Here is a 20,723-nt window from a genome sequence, read left to right on the forward strand (position 1 = left end):
GTCTTTATGTTTGTCAAACAAGTTTAATGTCCCCGGCGTTGCCCGGACTTCATGCAGAGTTTTTAGAATTCAAATGGAGACAGTAATTATCATCTTAATTTGAACAAAATTTCACGATGATGCATCAAAATTCACACCTCACAAGAGCGTCCCTGTCGGTACAGTGTAAAGGTAGGATGGGGTCGATGGGGACAGTTTTTTGGAATCTTATGTAAACAGTGACCTCCCTCTTGTTTTTAAGGTAAAGTGTGGAAAGTTTGAACAATCGCAGAATAAAAATGTTAATTTTTATAAAAAAAAACAAACTAGACCAGCACACCCTTCTTTACGTAGGTATATAGACAGATGCATATAGGTGAAGTCCCCAGCTTTACGCAGAGTTTTTCGAAATCAGTTGTAGACTCTAATTTGAATTTCAAATGTTTAAAAAATCATTGAGTAGCATCAAAATTCTGCTTTAAGGGGTGGGAAAAGGGGATGGGGTGGTTTTTTGAAATCTCATATAGACAGTGACTTTCCTCTTGGTTTGATAGTTGAGTGTGCAAAAATTCATTGATCTCAGGATAAAACTGTAGATTTGTTTAAAAACGAAGGCTACACCGGGACACCACTTTATATTTAAATGTTAATAATATATAACTGAAGTGCCTGGGTTTCCCGGGTTTTTCTTTATCTAAATCAGATGTAGACAGTAATTTTCCTTTTGTGCAAAATTTCACCAAAAAGTATCAAAATACTACTGGGGTAGGACAAAGGTATTGGGGTGGTTTTTCGAAATCTCATGTGGTCAGTGACCTTCCTCTTGTTTTGAAGGTCAAGTGTGCAGATTTGTAAACAGATCAAATCCACGCCGCCCCTCCCGCCACAAACAGACAATCAACTTTATATATTGGACAGAAAATAATAATAATAAACGTTTCATTATCATCTTTTTTTTAACAAATTTTATGGAAAAATTAATATTCTTGTGGAACAATATTTTTGTATGGAAAAAAAACGATGGAATTTAGAAAAAAGTTTTTGTCTTATCTTCTTTATTTCTACCATCATGTTGAAACACCTTCCGAAGTTTGTGCACTTTACCCCCAGACACCTGTATAATTGCTTAAAAAATCAACGCATAAAAATATTTTTTCTTTTACGATGCATCTATTTTTATTAATAGACTAGTGGGCCCGGGCAGACGTTGTTCTTCCACAGATGGCCTTCTATATAGGGAATTAAAGTTTGTGGTTGTATGTATTTTCGGATGAGAAGTTTGAAAAAAAAAATCGTTGAAATTTTTTTTTAGATCTCGACAACAGCGTTACCTATCGTGTCCAAAACTAGCTAGGAGATTAGCGTGTACGAACACAGTGACACGTGATTTTTATATATTAATATGTATTTAATATATATTTGAAAAAATAGTTCGACTGAAGATTGAACCTTCCTCACCAGGAACTGGCTCTAAACTGCTGTGAAATGTCTTTCAAAACAAAACAAAAATTATTATGTTAGATTAAACCCTATTTGAATAGTCTGTTTATAACATCACATGGACAGTTACTGCTATATTTACTTTCCAAAAATTTATAAATCCTTAGACACATTGCGCTATATTATGCGCGCATAAATTGGGCGTGGCATGTACGTATTATATGTTGGGGTGACACACTACGCTATAATCTTCCTCAGGAGAAGGGGTCAGATCAATTGCGGGACTGCCGCGGAATATCATTTATTTGTATGTGCTCTGTCACCTTGACAGTCGCGTAATTACGGCGCTCTATAAATGGTTCCGACACCTTCTCTCATAAATAAACCACTCACCCTTCTCCTACCGTAGACAGGAGTCGAATAATTTTTAAATATAGTCTGGCTAGCAGATCACAACGCATATCGTCGCCACGCCCACACTTACAACACATCATATTTTTAGGTGTGACAGGTCTGTATGGGATTGTATGGCGAGCAATATAGAGTTACACAAAATGCTTTGAACTTATAGTGTAATGTGTCTAAGGCTTCAGTAAGTAGGTGTTTACCAAAGATATTAGAAGAACGAGATATGCTATGTTGGCCGCCGGACCGTACCCGGAGTACTACCTAATTAGGGTACTTTGAACGGTATCGGGACGTGTACGCACAGAAATCTGTTCTATGTATTAGTGCGGATACCTTAGCGCAAGCGAAGGTGTGCAGTAGTATTGGTGAACAAAACCGGCGACACTCGGCAAAACAATTCCACTCAGTACGAACTGCGCAAAGCACATCTCGTTCTTCTAATATCTTTGGTGTTTACACAATAATATAATCAAATAAATATAAAAAAAAACATTTCACTACACATTTGGTTTTCGGGATAAATAAAAGAAAATATTTATTGTCCTATACATATTTATATATATAAAAATTATTATAATGTGGCGTTTGTGTACAATTATTTTCAATTAAGAAAAATGGTCATTATAAATATTACAATAGGTGTTAAAAATAAACTTATAACTGATATTATCTTATTTTGGCAACTTTAGAGCGGCTTATTTAGTAAAATAAAACCAAATTCTTTTGGAATGAATAATTTCGGAATAAGTAGAGATATTATGGTTTTCCCATAAATAAAATTTGGACTTTTAATCATTAATTTTTGATAAGCCACTTTTTGGCCCTGGTCGCCATTTTAGTACTTATGCTATAGTTTAGTGAATCTTCACCTTCTCGGAGGGAACTGCAACCCAGAAAGTTCCGCCATTGAGAGCGATGGTGGCCCTGAAAATAGTAAATTTCATAAATTATACAATCATACCGATTATGCATTTTCCTTTGGAGTATGTACTACATTTGTACACGAGTGAGCTTTACAAAATTGAAATCGATGATGATTGTGTTAAGGAAATGATCAAATTAAAAATAATCTTTTCAAATTCAGACAAACGATTAAGTAGGCACTGCATATAATATTTTAGAAAATAATTTTATTCTATTTTGTAAATGTGTGATAAGATTTACTTTTGCAAGTCTTTTTTAAGTGTATCTTACAAGACGTGTTACATACCGAGTTCTTCTTAAAATTGAATAATTATGTAGTACCTATCTACTTAAGTAAAAAAAAACTAGATAAAACCACAGACATATGAATATATAGACTAGAAATTAAAGGTGAGGGGTAAAATCAACTGTTGAAGAACGAAGGGGGTAAAGCTGACTGTGATTCGTCAATAAATCAATCTGACAGTATATAGGCATCTCGCATTATAATATCACCATTTAGTTCTTAAAAGTAAAATCTGCTTTTGAATGAATAGACATTTTTACATGGGAGCGCAAATTACTCGCTACGTTATGAACAAATTTGCGAAGTCTAAATTCGGCAAAAAAAAATTCAACGATGCGCACACTTGAGAATCGCTACATTCGACCAATGTTGGCTCGATGTGATAGTATATGTTTCTACAACTGATTCATATTATACGACGTGAATAAGCTTAAAATGATGCTTACATATGGAATGTAATACGACAATTGGGTTTATTCTCTTTTTCACATCTATTTTTACAAGTTTTCATATCACAAGCCACTATTTTGCCGTGTTATTTCATAAAATGCCTCGACCATAGCTCGACGCTAGTTCGAACAAGAATGATGACGTCACGACAAGAAGATTCACGGGAAGCCATACGCGAGCCCAGCCGGCTCCAATGGAACCGGTATGGGGAGTGGGGAATAATACGCTTTTAATCACTTAGGGCAGGTCTACTAATATTCATATGTCTATGGATAAAACCAACAAATTAATGATTTTTACATCAATATGGTTTCTAATTCTAATACCATGATTTGTTTATCAATCGTATTTTTGTTGACCTCACAAAAGTAATAAAGTTTTATTAATTTTTATTATATTATATACAATAAATATTGAAATGCTAACTAAGAAGGTCGTCATTATTTCATGGAAATTGAAAATAAGGAAATAGCTATAATGTTTCCAAGGATCCCGGTTTCTCGTTGTAATCAGTAACTTGAAGTGATTTCTCAAGAAAACGGCGCTATATAAATGAGCCAAATATTATTATTAACTATGACATTTTGCACGACACCGCAACCCGGATCAGTTCGGGGGTTGAGTAGTACAGGGGCCTATCTTCAAAAACTCATCTTTTGAGTTAAGCTTGGTTTCGGTAATGACATAATAATATTTATTAGCTTCACGGCGGTCTATCTCGTACATAAAACTGTTTAAGAGATACAGTTGGGCATATCCGTTGGGCAAATGAGCATTCCAATAATTATTTGCGTAAATTTCAAAACTATGTTTTTGTAAATAGGCCCCTGTGATCCTAAATCCCAGATTAGCAATAATAACTTTTAATTTTAAAGCTAAATGGGTATACATGATCATGTCGATGATATACACGATTCCATGATAACTCAACACAGTGACAATTCAACACACTTTTAAAAAGTGATATAAAGTCATTAGAAACGATGAAATTTTTTTTTTTAACCTAACCTACTTAACCCATTTAATAAAGTTTTTGTTTCATAACTTTCCGTGACTTTTTAAAGATGTGATGATTTATCCGGTCACCGATATACACGTATCGATATACAAACATGGGTGTACCGTATACACGAAAAAAAAAGAGTACCGATTTTTTTTATCAAGAGTTAGAGTTAAATTTAATGTGACTGCGTGACCTTTTCCTAGTATAATATTACCCAATCAGAATATATCTGAACACGTGTTCAACGCAGGTGGTCTTGTCAGAATAAATATAATGGACGAGATGCGAAAATATTATTATTTTGAAGAACACGTGTTCCGACTTACGAATTCCGCATAAATTTTTTTTTTTTTTTTTTTTTTTTTTTTTATATATTTACTCCACACAGGAGGCCCTGAAGAAAATAATTTCCCTCAGGGCCTATGTCATCTTTTGATGCTGTGTGGAGGGTCTTTTTGTGGAGAGGAAGGAGTGAACATGGGTCTTGAAGAGTCCCATGTTTTAGGAGGGAGGAAACACAGAGGCCGGCAGTTCGTTCCACAGCCGAGCTGTTGAACTTAAGAACGAATCGTAGAAGCGACCCGTTCTCATGTGACAAGTGTCAACTGTGTACAAATGTTGGGCGCGCGTTTGGCGTGTATCCTGACTACGCACCGGTGCCGAAGGGATCAATGACGCTAGTTCCTCAGAGCATCTTCCATTGTAATACCGATAGAACAAGGACAGCATACCTACCTGACGCCTGTGCTCTAAAGATTGCAGTCCGTTTGTTAAGATTGGGGAATCTATCAAACGGACCGCCCGTTTCTGCACAGAGTCAAGGGTTTTTTTCAGGTATTTTGGGGCTCCAGACCAGAGATGGCTGCCAAATTCGACAGTAGGGCGCACTTGCGATTTGTACAGGGTGAGCAGTTGTGTACTATTAAAGTATCTGCGGGCCCTGTACAGTACGCCCAGCTTCTGAGAGGCCATCTTTACTCTGGCTTCGATGGAGCCCCCGTACCTGAGCTGGTCACTTATAGTTACACCAAGCATATCAATGGAAGGCCTGTTCGGAAGATTGCTTCCGTTGAAGGAGACTAGATTATCATTTGGATCCCTTTTAGACGTAATCAGACAGGATTGGGTCTTTGAAACATTAAATTCGACGAGATTATTTTTACCCCAGGAGGAAATACTCTCGAGATAACCGTCCATTCTCTGCTTCAAAGCCCTCCGAGCCGTTGGAGTTTGTGTGCCCTTTGGGGGCTTATCAAACAAAAAGCTATCATGAACTGTACTGTCATCCGCGTAACAATGAATCGGTGCACATGTCAAAAGGTCATTGATGTGCAACAAAAACAAAGTCGGAGACAGAACCGATCCCTGTGGGACGCCAGCATTTATGGAGTGCGAGGAAGAGGTGAAACCGTCAGCAACCGCCTGAATCGACCTATCCCTTAAAAAGTCAGCAATCCACGTACACAGGGATGCGGGAAGTCCGTAAGAATGCAATTTGTTGACAAGTCCTCGGTGCCAGGCCCGGTCAAAGGCCTTGGATATGTCTAGTGCGACCGTTTGGGTCTCACCGTGACGTTCCAGGCACCGCCCCCAAACATGCGTCACATACGCGAGAAGATCACCGCACGAGCGGTTCCGCCGGAATCCGTATTGACGGTCGTTGATAATTTTGTTCTTCTCGAGGTATGTGAGCAGTTTGTCGTTGATCACACGTTCCATCACTTTGGACAGAACTGATGTGATCGCTATGGGGCGGTAGTTGGCCGGGTTGGAGCGGTCACCTTTCTTGGGAATAGGGTGAATTACCGCTTTTTTCCAACCAGAGGGCACAGTGCCACACTTCAGGGACATTTTGAAGAGCTTTGTCAAAACTGGAACTATTTCCGCAGCACACCTCTGCAATACCAGGGCAGGTATTCCATCAGGTCCACTAGCTTTGTTAACATCGAGACCCCGTATGACGTGGAGTACATCCCGATGCCGGATCCTCAGCTTTTTCATATAGAAGCCGCAGTGAGGAACCGACGGCGGAACAGCACCCCCGTCGTCGAGGGTCGAGTTTTCCGCAAACATTTTCCCTAATAAGTTAGCCTTTTCGGTGGCGGTGTTTGCTAGTGAGCCGTCAGGTCTGGTAAGAGGTGGCAAACTGGGTTTGCAAAAATTTCGACCTATTGAGCCCGCAAGCGACCAGAATGCTCTGCTGCCATGCGGACAGGCAGCCAGCTTTTTGCTGATCTGCAGGTCGTGTTCGAATTTTGACCTATTAATGATTCTCTTGCATTCCTAAATATTCCTGCTTTACTGATGGTTTGTTATGAAATTTGTCAAATCATTCGTTATAGGCCTCTAGTCCTGTTTTTAACTGGAAAACGAATAATTTGACCAGATTTTTAATAAATTTTCAATATTTCATGTCAGTAAGTTTTCTCCGTCTACATTTCAATGTCTGCAATTTAAAATACCGACATTCAAGTACCTATTGAAACGAAAACCTTTGTGTCTTTACCAATAGTACCTACCTAATCGCTTTCAAACACAATTTTCCTTTTGAATTGACTTCTTATTGAGATAAATTAGGTGTCGCTACTGTAAATATTGCCGATAATGTGCAAACAAATTAGAATTTGTTAGTTTATTTAAAAAATATATATTGACTAGATCTGAATGGCCAGGAAGATCGCAACCTTCCTTTTCCATATCTTATTTCCCTCCCCACTCCGTTTGGCCGCACAAATTCACCATATGAGGATACCATAGTCCCAATAGGCTCCAAGTAATTGGGACGTTTTTGCGTTATTCACACAAAAAAAATGTTTTACGTTCATTTTTAGCAGCCTGCTTAGATAAGATTGTAAATCTATCAAACAAACAACAGCTAAGCATGAAAACTGGATGACTTCGTTTCAAACCATAGATAATTAAAACTATCAGAGATAAGGCATGGAAGCGTGCCCACTGTCGCCGGCATGCTTTCAAAGCTCATCAAAGTGGTGGAGCTGATGAAAGTTATGTGTTTGGAGTGTAGGTAGAAACAAAGGCGGGACGCCGTGCGCATAGATGCGATATGGGTGACGATGTCGGCGACAGTTTTTTGCGCCCTATTTTATACTATAATGGTTCCACTCCCTTGCTTTTCTCTATTATCTATCCTTTCAAACCATAGAATAAAGAAGATGACTTGAAAAAAATGCATTCCATGTAGATTTAAATGAAAACCAATGTCGCCACTGACTTAGTAATAAGTACCTTTTGGTTCTAGCCCGTATAGCACGCCCTTTTTTAATCACGAAACGCACCCACATGTATTTCTTGTGTTTTTCTTTATTCTATGTTTCAAACCTAACATTTATTTTCAGAATCGATCAGAGTCATTACAAGTTCCAAGTTATGTTAGGCCCTAATTAGAATCGAACTTCCCGAAGAAATCGAACTTCCCGAAGCGTGGTAATCTCACCTGAATTCAATGTCGTTCTTGAGATCCTTGGGGGCCACCCAGGTCACTTTGAAGGACCTCTTGTCGTCTTTCTGTTCGTGCTTCTTGTGGGTGACAGAGTTCTGGAAAGAAACAGTAAAATAGGTTATTAAAATCATATTTTTAAATTGTATAAGTAGGTATTTGTAAGGTACTTCTTCGTTGTTTTGAAATTTCATTATCTTCATTATCAATTCAATTGGTAGCTAATTATTTTCCGCAAAACTGGCAACATTACTAATTATACTGGAAGTATTATTGAGACTATGACTTCAAAGTTCATGAATTTAAAAACGTTGAACATATTGTTTAGTAGTTAACTTCTTGTATTTCTCTTATACCATCACAGTTCACAGTTAGTACCTACCAATACATCGCATATCACAAATTATTTTATGTCTGAACTAGTTATGTTACGATATTACGGTGTAATAAATAGAAAAGCAAAGAAAATAACACATTCCTCAAAGCGACATAAGACTAATAACTGGGATTCGCTCGTGCTCACATTATAATTAATTCAGACGAATTCCTAACGATAATATACAAATATTTTTTAAGCAATCCCTACGGACGTAGGCTATTTATATATCATATTAATAATAACAGTACTTCACAGACATAGGAATTCATATGTCTATGCAGTACTTATATAAAACGGTTTGAAATACTATAAACTTAACGGTAAGCACCGAATTTGATTTTTCTAGACGATGAATAAGTATTAGTACTTCCCGGGATTTTATCTGTGGAAAAAAGCGTCGTAAAATTCAATGTCTTCATTTTAATTCCATTTTATTCTTTATTTGTTTACAGAAAAGCTTCATATTATGAATTATTTTAATTGTGAAAAACGCTTATTTAGCAGTAAAATAAAATAAACCAAACTCAAAAATATTTTCGTACGTTTTAATTACATAATATTTTTTTTAACATTAGAGAGAGAAAAAAACATTTCTCTGAAGATATTATACACCTCTAGGGAAACTGCATAGGAAAGATTTATATTTTTTTATAAATATATAAATACATTATCTAGTAAGACGTAACAAAAAAATATTTAACATGACACTAGTAAGTTATTACGAAAATAGTGTCAGCCCGTATACCGCGGGCGATTGGCATTTCATCCCGGCATCAGGGTTAACGCATATCTTTAGCTACCAGTCTAATTAGGACGATACCCTAAAATAACATTGGAATCATAACAACGTAAGTGAAGAAACCATGCACACAAATAAGCGACGCTGGACCCTGTGTTTTGGACTGGGTCATCAAGGGGTCTGCCATAGGTCATCCCAAGTGGTTCGCTACGTTTGGTGTTTTAGTAGGGGTGCCTGGGTTCATCGTTTGAGGTGTATTTAGGATGTTACATGCCCACGTGGCGTGTCTGATCGGGAGAGGCTGATTTGGAAAACCCCTTGATCTCCCCTGATTCCATGATTCCTACCCAACCCTCATTCATTTTACCTTCCCAGAACTTCCTATCCTTCCTTTCTTTGAAAAAGACCCTCCACACAGCATCCCAAAAGATGACATAGGCTAAGATCAAATTATTTTCCTCAGGGTGGGGTTAATTTAAATTTTTAATTTTAATTTAGTGTAAGTACACTTAAAATTCTTATTTCAAGGAGATTCGTAAATTTACATATAATAAGCGCGTTACGAATAATTAAGTAAGTATTTCAGTGGTGTAATATTCACGTCTTTTAAATAACCGGTCGCAGCATGTTTTGCAAATAATAATTACGTTAAACTTTTGGCCTCTGCGCTAATTAATGTATACCCACAGGCCCACTTTGAGTTACGATTACTTTTGAATATAATTCTTCATCCATACCTTAGTGTTCTGTAGATATGTAACCATGCCTCGTGGCTATTGATTCAATTGATCAATATGTTAATTATTGAAGTAAGTAAGTACTTACAGGAGGAACCATGAAAAGCAAAATATATAATTCTCCATCCATACCTTAGTGTTCTGTAGATATGTCACCATACTTCGTAGCTATTGGTTTAATTGATCAATATGTTAATTATTGAAATAAGTAAGTACTTACAAGAGGAACTATGAAAAGCCAACAATATTGGTATGATGTTCAAGTAAATGGAATGAGCTCAAAGACACGGCACGATCAATAATTGAATCTAAAACTTGCCAGTACAACAGAAGTGTATGTTTGAGACGATGTATGAATGTGAAGGAAGAAAGGTGTTGTGGAGCGGTCCATCGTCTATTACCCACCAAAAAAATTTTTGTACTAAAATTTAAAAAAAGAACATGTTTTCGAATAGAACATATTCGAAAAACATTTGCTTGTTTCGGAAAATCGCGAAAATGGCGAGAAAATTCACCAGTCGCAACTACACTGAGAAAAATGATCCTGTTAAAAAGTGATATCATGCCAACTTCCTGATAAAATATAAGCTATTCAGAATATACCGAGAACACGTGTTATTCTTTTAATAAATAATTCATGACAGAATGAGACAATATCAGTATGTCAATATCAATATTTGTATGAATATGTGTTCCGCCGTCCTCATAAAACATTCAACTCTGTCAATTCATTCGATAAAGACCTGCAGTCCCGTTTTTAATAATAAAACTAATAATATAGTATTTCATATCAAGTGTTCTCCGTGTAGTACCTACCTACCTGCCTATACAAATTATGAAAAAATAAATATGATTGTTTGAATAAAATCAAGGAAACATTTTTAACCAGAAAATACTTAGTAGGTACTCATTATTGGTCAGTTGTCTAACAAAACTGAAATAATAGCAGAACTTGAATAGAACCTTCACAGAACTTAAAAATCAAATTCTGTGAAACGATCCGTCCTTAATCTTAATATTTACTGCCATCTTATTATAATAAGTTGGAAATTGAAAAAATAAATATATGTATATTCTCATAGGGATCTCCCTAGATTTCAAACATATAATGTCCTCATTTTTAGTATATGAAGTCACCCATTGATGGCACTAGTTTAGTCTATTAGGTTACCCATATATGGCGTTAGCTGTCGGAGAATAGTAGGAGAATAAATAAAGTGAGAACCTCAAGGACAATTAATATATCAGAATCACTGTTAATTTATCACAATAAAAGTCCAAGTTTTGTGTTGAAGCCGGAGTTTTATTGAATCGGAGAGTTTGAGAGAAAACATCGGAGATACAACAATTTATATACTAAATTTTCATTTCATATTTGATTACAGTAATATGAAGTATATTCTCTAGCTAAACTTGGAACAATTTCTGGCTCTAATCCTTTAGATTTTAGAATTCCTATCTCTGACGTCATCCCAATTCTTAAATCCAATATGATTCGCTCCTGGGAAGAAAATTGGTCTGATACGAAAACCCGAACTGGTGCTTTTTATGCTGGAATACAAAATCATATACCAAGTAAACCTTGGTTCCACGGCAAGAAAAAATCCAAAAGATTTATTTCCTGTATCTCGAGAATGAGAATTGGTCATTGCTCCATTGCATCCCATTTATTTAAAATCCGGGTCCTAGATAGTCCACTCTGCCAGTGCGGCCTGGAAAATGAGACTCTTGATCATGTTTTCTTTAATTGTAAAAATCATTCATCTTTCAAAGGCATTTATCGTTTACTTATAAAAATCACCCACCAATCTCCCCTTAGTATTCCTTATTTACTTTCTCTTAACAATTCTCGCATTTTCTCAGTTCTATACAAGTTCATAGACTTGAATGACTTCAATATTTGAGATTTCCTATTCCCGTATAGATTTCCCATAAAATTATAACCATCTCCCCTATCTTTAACGGCACATAGCACTCTTTTTAGGGTGAATTGCCTAATACAAAAAAAAAAAAAAAAGTAGCTCAATGAATTATTATATAATAATGTAATGTTGTCTGAATCATATTCTTTAGTCATTGGTGGGAATATTGATTATAAAAAGCTTTAATTCATTCATATCAAATAAATTCAGTAAAAACACTCGGAAACTGGTCGCGCATTTAATACACTTTGCCAAGCGACACGAATGGACAAACCTTGATTTGGGTTACTCATATTGAAACTTATTTGACAATCAATAAATAATGATACCTTTAATATTTAGAGGCAATAGACCCTGACGACCTTCTAGTGTTCACGGCTGCTTTGGGATGAAGGACTGTCCAAATAAAACTAGTTTTATTTTACCTAACATCTGAGGAAGGTTGGATTTCGTTAATTCTCGTGTATGGTGATCTTGACCTCCATTGCGATAATTTCAAATAAAAGTGTGCTAAACAGATTTTTTACATAACCTACTGAACAATTGCTTTTGCAATGAATAAATAATAACTCATTTGGCTTCGTTGCAGAGTGAAAACTTAAGGTTAAACGCAACGCTCGTTGTATTCTACGTGTTCACAGATGGCGTTAATTAATTAATTTTTGTTTAAATACGCTTTTGCAAGGTATTGCTTTACAATATTAAAACAAATCATTTGTTTGCGCCCGTATATATACGCAATATGAATATGAATCAATAGTTTTGTTCGTTTAAAGACTTAATTCTTTCGAGAAAGGCACACAAATACAATATTTTACCGATGATTCAATCCAATATTGTATTTGTATGCCTTTCTCGATAGAATTGAGTTTTTATATGGACAAAACTATTTATTCATATTCATATTGCGTATATGAGGGCGCAAACAAATAATTTGTCTTAATACTGTAAAGCAATACCTTGCAAAAGCGTATTTAAACAAAATTATTTAATTAACGCCATCTGTGAACACATAGAATACAACGAGCGTTGCGTTTAACCTTAAGAACCCGTAGTAAACGTTCAAATATGGTTTGAAAGGGAGATAAGTAAATACGAATGTTAGAAGGAGCACGCTACTATTAAAAAACGATAATAATTAAGGCAATACACTACGTCGTGTTATATTTTAAATCGAGCCGCTATCAATAACACACCTTACGTAGACGGCGATAAGGCTTAAATTCCCGCTTAACACCATCCACCTGTTTTGATTTATGCAAGAAAAAAACATGGCCAAAAAGTGCCTTTTATTTTATTTTGTGGAATTTCAGGCACAAATATTTAATTTTTTTTCGATGACTTTATAAATAACTTAATTTGCCACATTATAAAATGAAAAATAACCGAAAATGGGTTCGTAAGTAGGAGATTTTGAACTTTAAAGCAGTTTTTATAGGCCTTATACACTATTTTTTTCTGGGCTTATAAAAAGACTTATCTAAAAAAAACTCCATTATTTTAAAGACCAGGATGTATTCTGCTTGCAGTATTTAATTAAAGCATCTGAAACATTTCTAGGCGACCAAATTTTCAAACCAAAAACACATGATTTTGCTTTACTACGTAGTGCATCGCCTTGAGTGAAAATGGTAAAATTATTAAATAAAAGACGACTCGTTTGAAATAAAGCATCTCTCCACAAATGCTTTAGTTGCACTTTAGTTACTGTACATTTTTTCATGCCTATAACATATTAAATAAAATAACAAAACGTGATTTAAATCATTTTCGGAGCTTACTTTGCGATTTTCTTCTTTCATTTATAATTAACGTTTCGGCATAACAAATGTATAGATAGTATCTTCTAAAATAACTATTTTTATAAAACTTAACATCTTAAAGAGTTAACGAGAAACTTATTGTAAATCGGTAGAAATTGGGTTGCGATGCTTGAAATGGCTTCAACTGTACTCAGTGGTTAGATCGGAATATACAGATTCTTACTAGGTTTTCGTTATTTTTGGCTTATTGTGTGTTTCTACTGCTACCTATACATATAAATATATATAAAAAAAAAACAAAAAAAAATCTTTCGACGAACCCTACTTAAGTATCTCTCTGATTTCAGTTAATTTACAGAAGATGTTTTTGAAGTAATTTTTTTTTCTAATTTTACCAAAAATTTCGTGAAAAATTAATTTATGGCAGGTAGCTGATTATAAAGTAATTAGCACAATTACTTAATAACCACCCTTCCGAAAAAAAACTTCAAAGTTTAAATAATCCAGCTACTTTGCAGGGGCGTTTTTGGTTGGCAGCTTTACATTACAAGTCCAGTTCCTAATTGAATATAATTTTCCAGGAAAAGATATTTTTACTTCACCGAATTTTTTAACCCATTAAAGATTAATAAACAATGTGAAGTACCTATATACATCAGTTAACTTAGTTATTAACTAAGATAGATTAGAATACGATAGATTTTTAAAAGATAATTATTAAATTTAGTAATTGAATGGTAGCAGAAGTCGGGGACGCCCGAGGATGACATGGCACGATCAAGTAACATCACAACTGCCACTCTACAAATAATTCAACACTCCTCACACACCAACACTAAACCAGTCTTTAATTCTGACATACACCAGCACAAAATCAAATACATTTATCGTCATCTACTTACACGACCAAATTTGGAATTAACTCCTTACAATACATTGCACATAAACAATATAACGCATTACCTAGTAATTTAAAACTTCCGGCAACGAACAAAAAAACATTGGTAAAAGCTATTTCCTTAGCATTTTCATTAATGACTAACACAATCTCTCTCTGGAACTCCATAATAACATCTGCGTTTATTTATTTTAATGTATTTTATTTATTTGTCTTGTCCTTTCTAATGTTGTCTTTCCCGAAATGAGTTTTATAAACTCACTGGGAATAATACATTATTACTTTGTTATCATTTTGTAATGTATTATCTTGTAATAAAAAATAAAAAAAATAAAGTGAATCAGATACTTGAGTCGGGCCATATCAAGAGTTAGAATAATAGAAGAGTATTTATAGACGATGTATGAATGTGAATGAGGCAAGGAGTGTGTGCCAACACCGAGTTGTTTGGCGTTCCGTCCTCTCTGCCTCCCCCTGAGGGGAAACGGCGGGATGGTTAGTTATTAAAAACCTTGAGAATGAAAATGTCACAATGTCACCATTACAATGTTTCCAACTGTAATTATTTGTTTATTTTACAAAGAAAACCTTGTCCGTCAATATTTTTTTGATCCTGCATTTTTTGTCTACTTCTTGTAAAAACGTCCAACAAAAGAAACAATAGCCTTGGGTTGTTATGTATTATACTTACCTGTAATTTAGTTTGTTTTTTTAAACAGTTTTTTAAAGAAATCTACAGTAATTTTTGTATTAGGTACAATAAATTCGTACTTGAACCGAACAAGACAGACCTGACTGATTTTTAATTAAACGGTTATAATATTATAACCGTTTGCCATTGCCAGAAACGAAACATATAATTATTAAGGCGTAAAAAATATACCAACAATGTCGTGGTTAATTTAATTCAAGGACTTCGCAGAATTCTCTCAATGTTGGGCTTCTACTCCAGAAGAACCAGTTATTAAAAAAATAATCAAACATTTATGATTACATGGCAACAAAATATTCAATGAGCATTATCACCCTAAAAGTTTTTATGGTCCCATGGAAACTCGTGTATGGTCGTGCACATAAAAAAATAACTAGATATAACCTAGTTCCTTGTCATTATGATAGATTAATATTTAGTTGATTCATTATTTTTTATTGATGTTTTTCTTACATAAAAAAGTAATCGACATCATGAAAGTACAAGGGTGTGGTTTCTTTTGAATTGTTTACAACTCACTAAACTTCATTCTGCTAATTTTTTATTCTACTTCTGAAGAAATCCGGTAGTTTGAGGATGAGAACTTGTCGATTGAAGATCATTTTTAAAAGAGAGAGAAAGGAGATTGTTGGATAGAGAACGGAAAACATGGACATTGCATAAAGAAACAAGGTCACAAACAAATGCGAACGAGGCATAAATTCCCAACTGCACGGAGACAAATAAGTATTGCTGATTTATTAAAATCCTGTTTAAAACGGGACAGCATGCCGTATCCTTATAAAATGTTAATACTTTACGAATATATCGGAACACTTGTTCATGCACCTGCGTTAATATATAATGACGAAATGCGAAAATATAATGATTTTTATGAATACGTGTTCTCACGTCGCGTTAGTACATTCCTTTTATACTAAAAGTTAAACATGAAACCTATCAATTCATTTACTTAGGGCCTGCAGTCCAGTTTTTAATAGGATTGCGAATATGTTGAAGAGATTTTTGATAAATTAGCCATATTTTATATCAGTAGGTTTTATTCCGTATGAGCTCTTGAATGGCCGCTGTAAGGTTAGAAGTCTGATGGAGTTCTATCCGTAATGACACAAACTGTTTCTGTCCGATTCCGACGCTTCTTTGAACCGACATTTTTGATAACTTGGTTATGTTGGCGGTTGGTTAAAGTAAATAAAACATGTTTGTCGGAAATGGTAGTTTGGTAAAAATCTTTCCTATAAAAGCACATTTCCTTGGTAATTAAAAACGAAAATTAACTTTATTATGCATAAAATCAACCCGTGATATCGCCGAAGTATCAGATAATCAACAATAATTAGACGGGGTAACTACTGTAATTATTGTGGTCGACTGAAACAAACAATAATAAAACGTGTGTATACGCGTGTGTTTTTATGTACTATCTTTATATTATATAGATATCACCTGTGACAGGTTTTTTTTCATCTGTTGGACGTAAAAGCAACACGCGCTATTGTATCTCTATCTGCACAGACAGTACAGCAACGCGTGGCGGGGAACAGAAAAAGTTGTGCCATCATCTACAAATTTTATAATAAATCAACAAAAAGTTGTGCCATCATCTACCAATATTATAATAAATCAACAAAAAGTTGTGCCATCATCTACTAATATTATAATAAATCAACAAAAAGTTGAGCCATCATCTACTAATATTATAATAAATCAACATAAAGTTGTGCAATCATCTACTAACATTATAATAAATCAACAAAAATTTGTGCCATCATCTACTAATATTATAATAAATCAACAAAAAGTTGTGCCATCATCTACTTATATTATAATAAATCAACAAAAAGCTGTGTCATCATCTACTAATCTCTAATTTCTAAATAGTATAAAATGAAGTCGCTCTCCGCTTCTGTCTGTGCGTTTAGTTCTTCTAAACTACGCAACGGATTTTGAGAATTTCTTCTGGAATGTTTATATATAAGACATGCATTTTATGCTTAGACAAAATGGAGAAAATTCGATGTTTCATAATCAAGTCGTATGAAAATATTTTCGGGCGTTTTCATTGCTAACGCTGGCTAAATCTTATGAGATACATAAATAAATGTTCTACGGAATCGTACATCTTGAAAAGGCAATAACAGAATAATTCGCGATGGTGTGTATCTGTAAAAGTCAGCTAGTATTATAATAAATCAACAATTTAAAAATATATTGACGTTATTATGAAACATTCATTTTTATTTTTGAATAAATTTTTCACTCAATCACGATTAAAGGATCGCGCAACAGTTCAATAATCAGGTTTTGACTGACTTTTGATGCGATGTTATTATTTAATATTCGTCTTTCTCACAACAGCTTTATTGCGTATTTTCAAAACTATCGCTCATGGCGATCTCTCTTGAATACCGATACAGAAGTACCTGATTTACTATAATCAGTGTTTCCCGAGGTTAATTGGAGTAAAAAATGTGGATGACATTTTGGTCGTCGGTGACCTAATTTTCTTTATTTTTCATTAACAAATCATTGAAAAAACAGTAGGTATTAAACAGAGTCATGATGGATTTCCAACACGCAAATAATTCAATATGTACTAGTAATTCAATCAACAATTACGGCTCAGTTTATTTTTTCACTTGTAAACAACCAACTTTATTTTGTATATTTCAGTCCAGAGCACCTGACCGGACATCAGAAGGTACGGGCTCAATTCCCGTCGGCGGCATTTATTTTTTCTCGGGAGTTATTTTCTATTTGTATGGATATTTCAGGCGACTAATTATTGCTTATAATAATAAATGGTTATCCTTTGTGCTATGTATAAAAAACCTTGTCTTATAAACCATTAAAAAAATAATATTATATCATATTTTTAATTCCAAATATTATCAGGAATAATCAGGTACGTCTCTTAATATCCTATAATATACTGCATTGGTACTATATATATCGACTAGCTTTTAAGCATTAAGGTGAAATTACTGTGCATAGAATTTTCCCACGGGGATGAAATGTCCATTCCGAGTCCTCCAACTACCCCTATGCAAAAACCACGTCGATCAGTTGCTGCCAAAGATATTAGAATAAGTCGCTCCGTTGCGTAGTGAAAAAAGGGAAAAAAATATGCACATTTTCGCATTATATTATAAACTAGCTGAACCCCATTCGGTTAATTATAGCGCGTGTTGTTTTTTGTACACAGATGGCGCTGTTTTTCAAAAAAAGGATGTATTTACCTGTCACAAGTGACATCCATATAATATAGGTATATAAAAACAAACGCGTATTCGAATGCAAGTTGTGTAAAAATTTCAAAGCAATCAGTGAAGAACTTTATAGTATTTTTAACAAACGAACATTTACATTTTTATTTATACGTAGAAGATAATATTAGTTAGGATGGTACTAACCTTCAAACTTCAAACAAATTCCAGCATGTTTTTGATGCCGTTAAAGGTGTTTGAACTCAAATAAACTGCAGGCAGGTCGTTAGATGCAACGAATCAATTATAATAATTATAGACGGAAAACAGTTCATGTTTCATGCTTATACAATCAATACCTATTCTCGAAACAATTCGTTGTAAATTCGTATCTTGGTCATAGACCTTGGTTTGTAGAATTGCATCCCATGATTACAATGTATACGTACAACTGAATTGTTTGAACACTTTACAAAAGTGAAAGGTAAGTTACACTGAAACTTGGTACATGGCTAGGCATCGTTCACAAAGGAGTCTTTAAAGATATGCAGTTTTCGTTATTCAAGTTTTGTGTGTCCAGCTACTGTAGGGGGGTACCTACCTACTAGGCCCGGTATATCGGCTGATTTAAAGCTCGGCTTGGTTGGAATGTGGAGCTTAGCGCGGTCAGGAATAATCTGTATATAGGTCGAAAGCCTAGATATCAGCAATATTACAATATTGTCTATGATTTTACTAGAGGAAAGTACTTGATTTTCTATGCTGCGTGAGTGGCATATCTATGCTCCTACGTCATCAAGAGATTTCAAAATGTTAAATGTTTTGGGCGGGCTAATTTACGAGTTGTTTTTATTATAAAGTTCTTCATTTCAATTATGGTGGTTTATGCAAGAATACTATTTTCAAATAGTATTTTTTTTCTGTAGTCAATGCACTATTCATGGAAAAATACCTTTTATAATACCTTGTCAGACTATTTTTCGAGATTGATTATCGATTAAAAACATCAAATCCTCCATCGCTCGATGAATGTAATGTCCATACTGATAAAATTATACAATTTACGTATATTTCGGTGAGATTGGAGTAATTACTTACGTAAATGTCATATTTGACATTTGTTACTGCTCGCACCTCAGTGTCTAAAGAGGGAACTGTTCTGCGGCTTACCAAGGCTTAAGCTCGCTTAAATGGGCATGAGGAAGTCGCACATAACGAGGATTCGGACTGACTGATATAGCGGGTCATGAGATGACGATGATCTACTTACATACATCTGGCTATCATGACTCTCATTCGTGATTTCGTTCATCTTACTTCAGAATCTTACTTACAGAATCCCAATTAATGACGACAGCAATTCATGCTCGAAAATCCATGATTAGGTACCTGGTACCTGGTATCTACCTATATTATTATATGTGAACTCGTTGCCAAAAGGGGCTCGGTGGGAATGACCGTGGTCAAAGCCAAAATATCTTAACCCAAACGTTATTTTAATCCCCAACCATTAAGATTAATATGAGGTATTTTTTTATTCCAATTACACTTGTGCGAAATAAGCTTTTTAATTCTGTCGTGTATTTATTAAGCGTTGGTAGATTTACATATAAATTATTATTACTACTACATTCTCATGTAAAATCACGGGATATTGTAATTCCAATTTCGACAAAGACCATTATTAAAATAATTTTACGTTAAAATATTATCTTATAAGTGTGTAACTATACCTACCAACTTTATCGCTTGTCTGAATTATTATTTACAGAAGCAATTCAAATTTTGAAAATGATACAATTGAAGCAAAATTGAGTTCATTGAATCAGATTCCACATTTCACGAAGGAATAACTAATACTGAATGCACGACACTTTCCGAATGTTCCGTTATTATTTTCCGCACTTAATGATGACACTTATCAAGTCTAGACCTGGTGTTAAAAATGTGTTAAATTAGGTTGTGCAACAGCTGATCGAGAATCGATGTCAATAAATAATATAATAATTGTAAATCATTCAATTAAAAAAAACTAGAAATTATCCTGGCTTAATGTAAATACGTAAAAGCCTACACCTATATTGTATTATACGCATATATACATAATGGTCTCCGGAAAACTAGTGGTACTGGTGAATTTACATCACATTTGAAGTCGATCGTGTGATTTAAACTTCTGAAATATTCAGATTGAAAAAAAAAAGTTTTTGGTTTCAATGTGAAGTCGATTCACCATTTTCCTGCTTGTACTACTAGTTTCCGGACACCCTGTACATATAATGTTTAAAAAAAAAAAGTATTTTAACCATGACACTTTTTTGTGGTATGCATGGAGCGGGGCATTTGTGAGAACATCGACATATTTAGATAATTCAAATTATTCGGATGCTTATATATTTAAATTAGATTATTACACGCCG

The 20,723-nt window shown here is 34.6% G+C and overlaps 1 protein-coding gene across 1 annotated transcript in view; it reads right to left on the reverse strand.

The window, feature by feature from the left end:
* Positions 1 to 2,376: 2,376 nt before the first annotated feature.
* The window catches only part of l(2)34Fc (reeler domain-containing lethal (2) 34Fc), a 31,642-nt gene continuing 13,295 nt past the window's right edge, over positions 2,377 to 20,723 (reverse strand). Inside the window, exons 3-4 of the mRNA XM_089631325.1 lie at positions 7,945 to 8,045; positions 2,377 to 2,751 (exon numbers count right to left, since the gene is read on the reverse strand). Coding sequence (XP_089487451.1) covers positions 2,682 to 2,751; positions 7,945 to 8,045 — 171 coding nt within the window. The 3' untranslated portion in view covers positions 2,377 to 2,681. The remainder of the gene's footprint in view (positions 2,752 to 7,944; positions 8,046 to 20,723) is intronic.

The sequence above is a fragment of the Hesperophylax consimilis genome, chromosome 4 (assembly GCF_061612785.1).
Source record: "Hesperophylax consimilis isolate HC1 chromosome 4, BYU_Hcon_1.0, whole genome shotgun sequence".
NCBI lineage: Eukaryota > Metazoa > Arthropoda > Insecta > Trichoptera > Limnephilidae > Hesperophylax > Hesperophylax consimilis.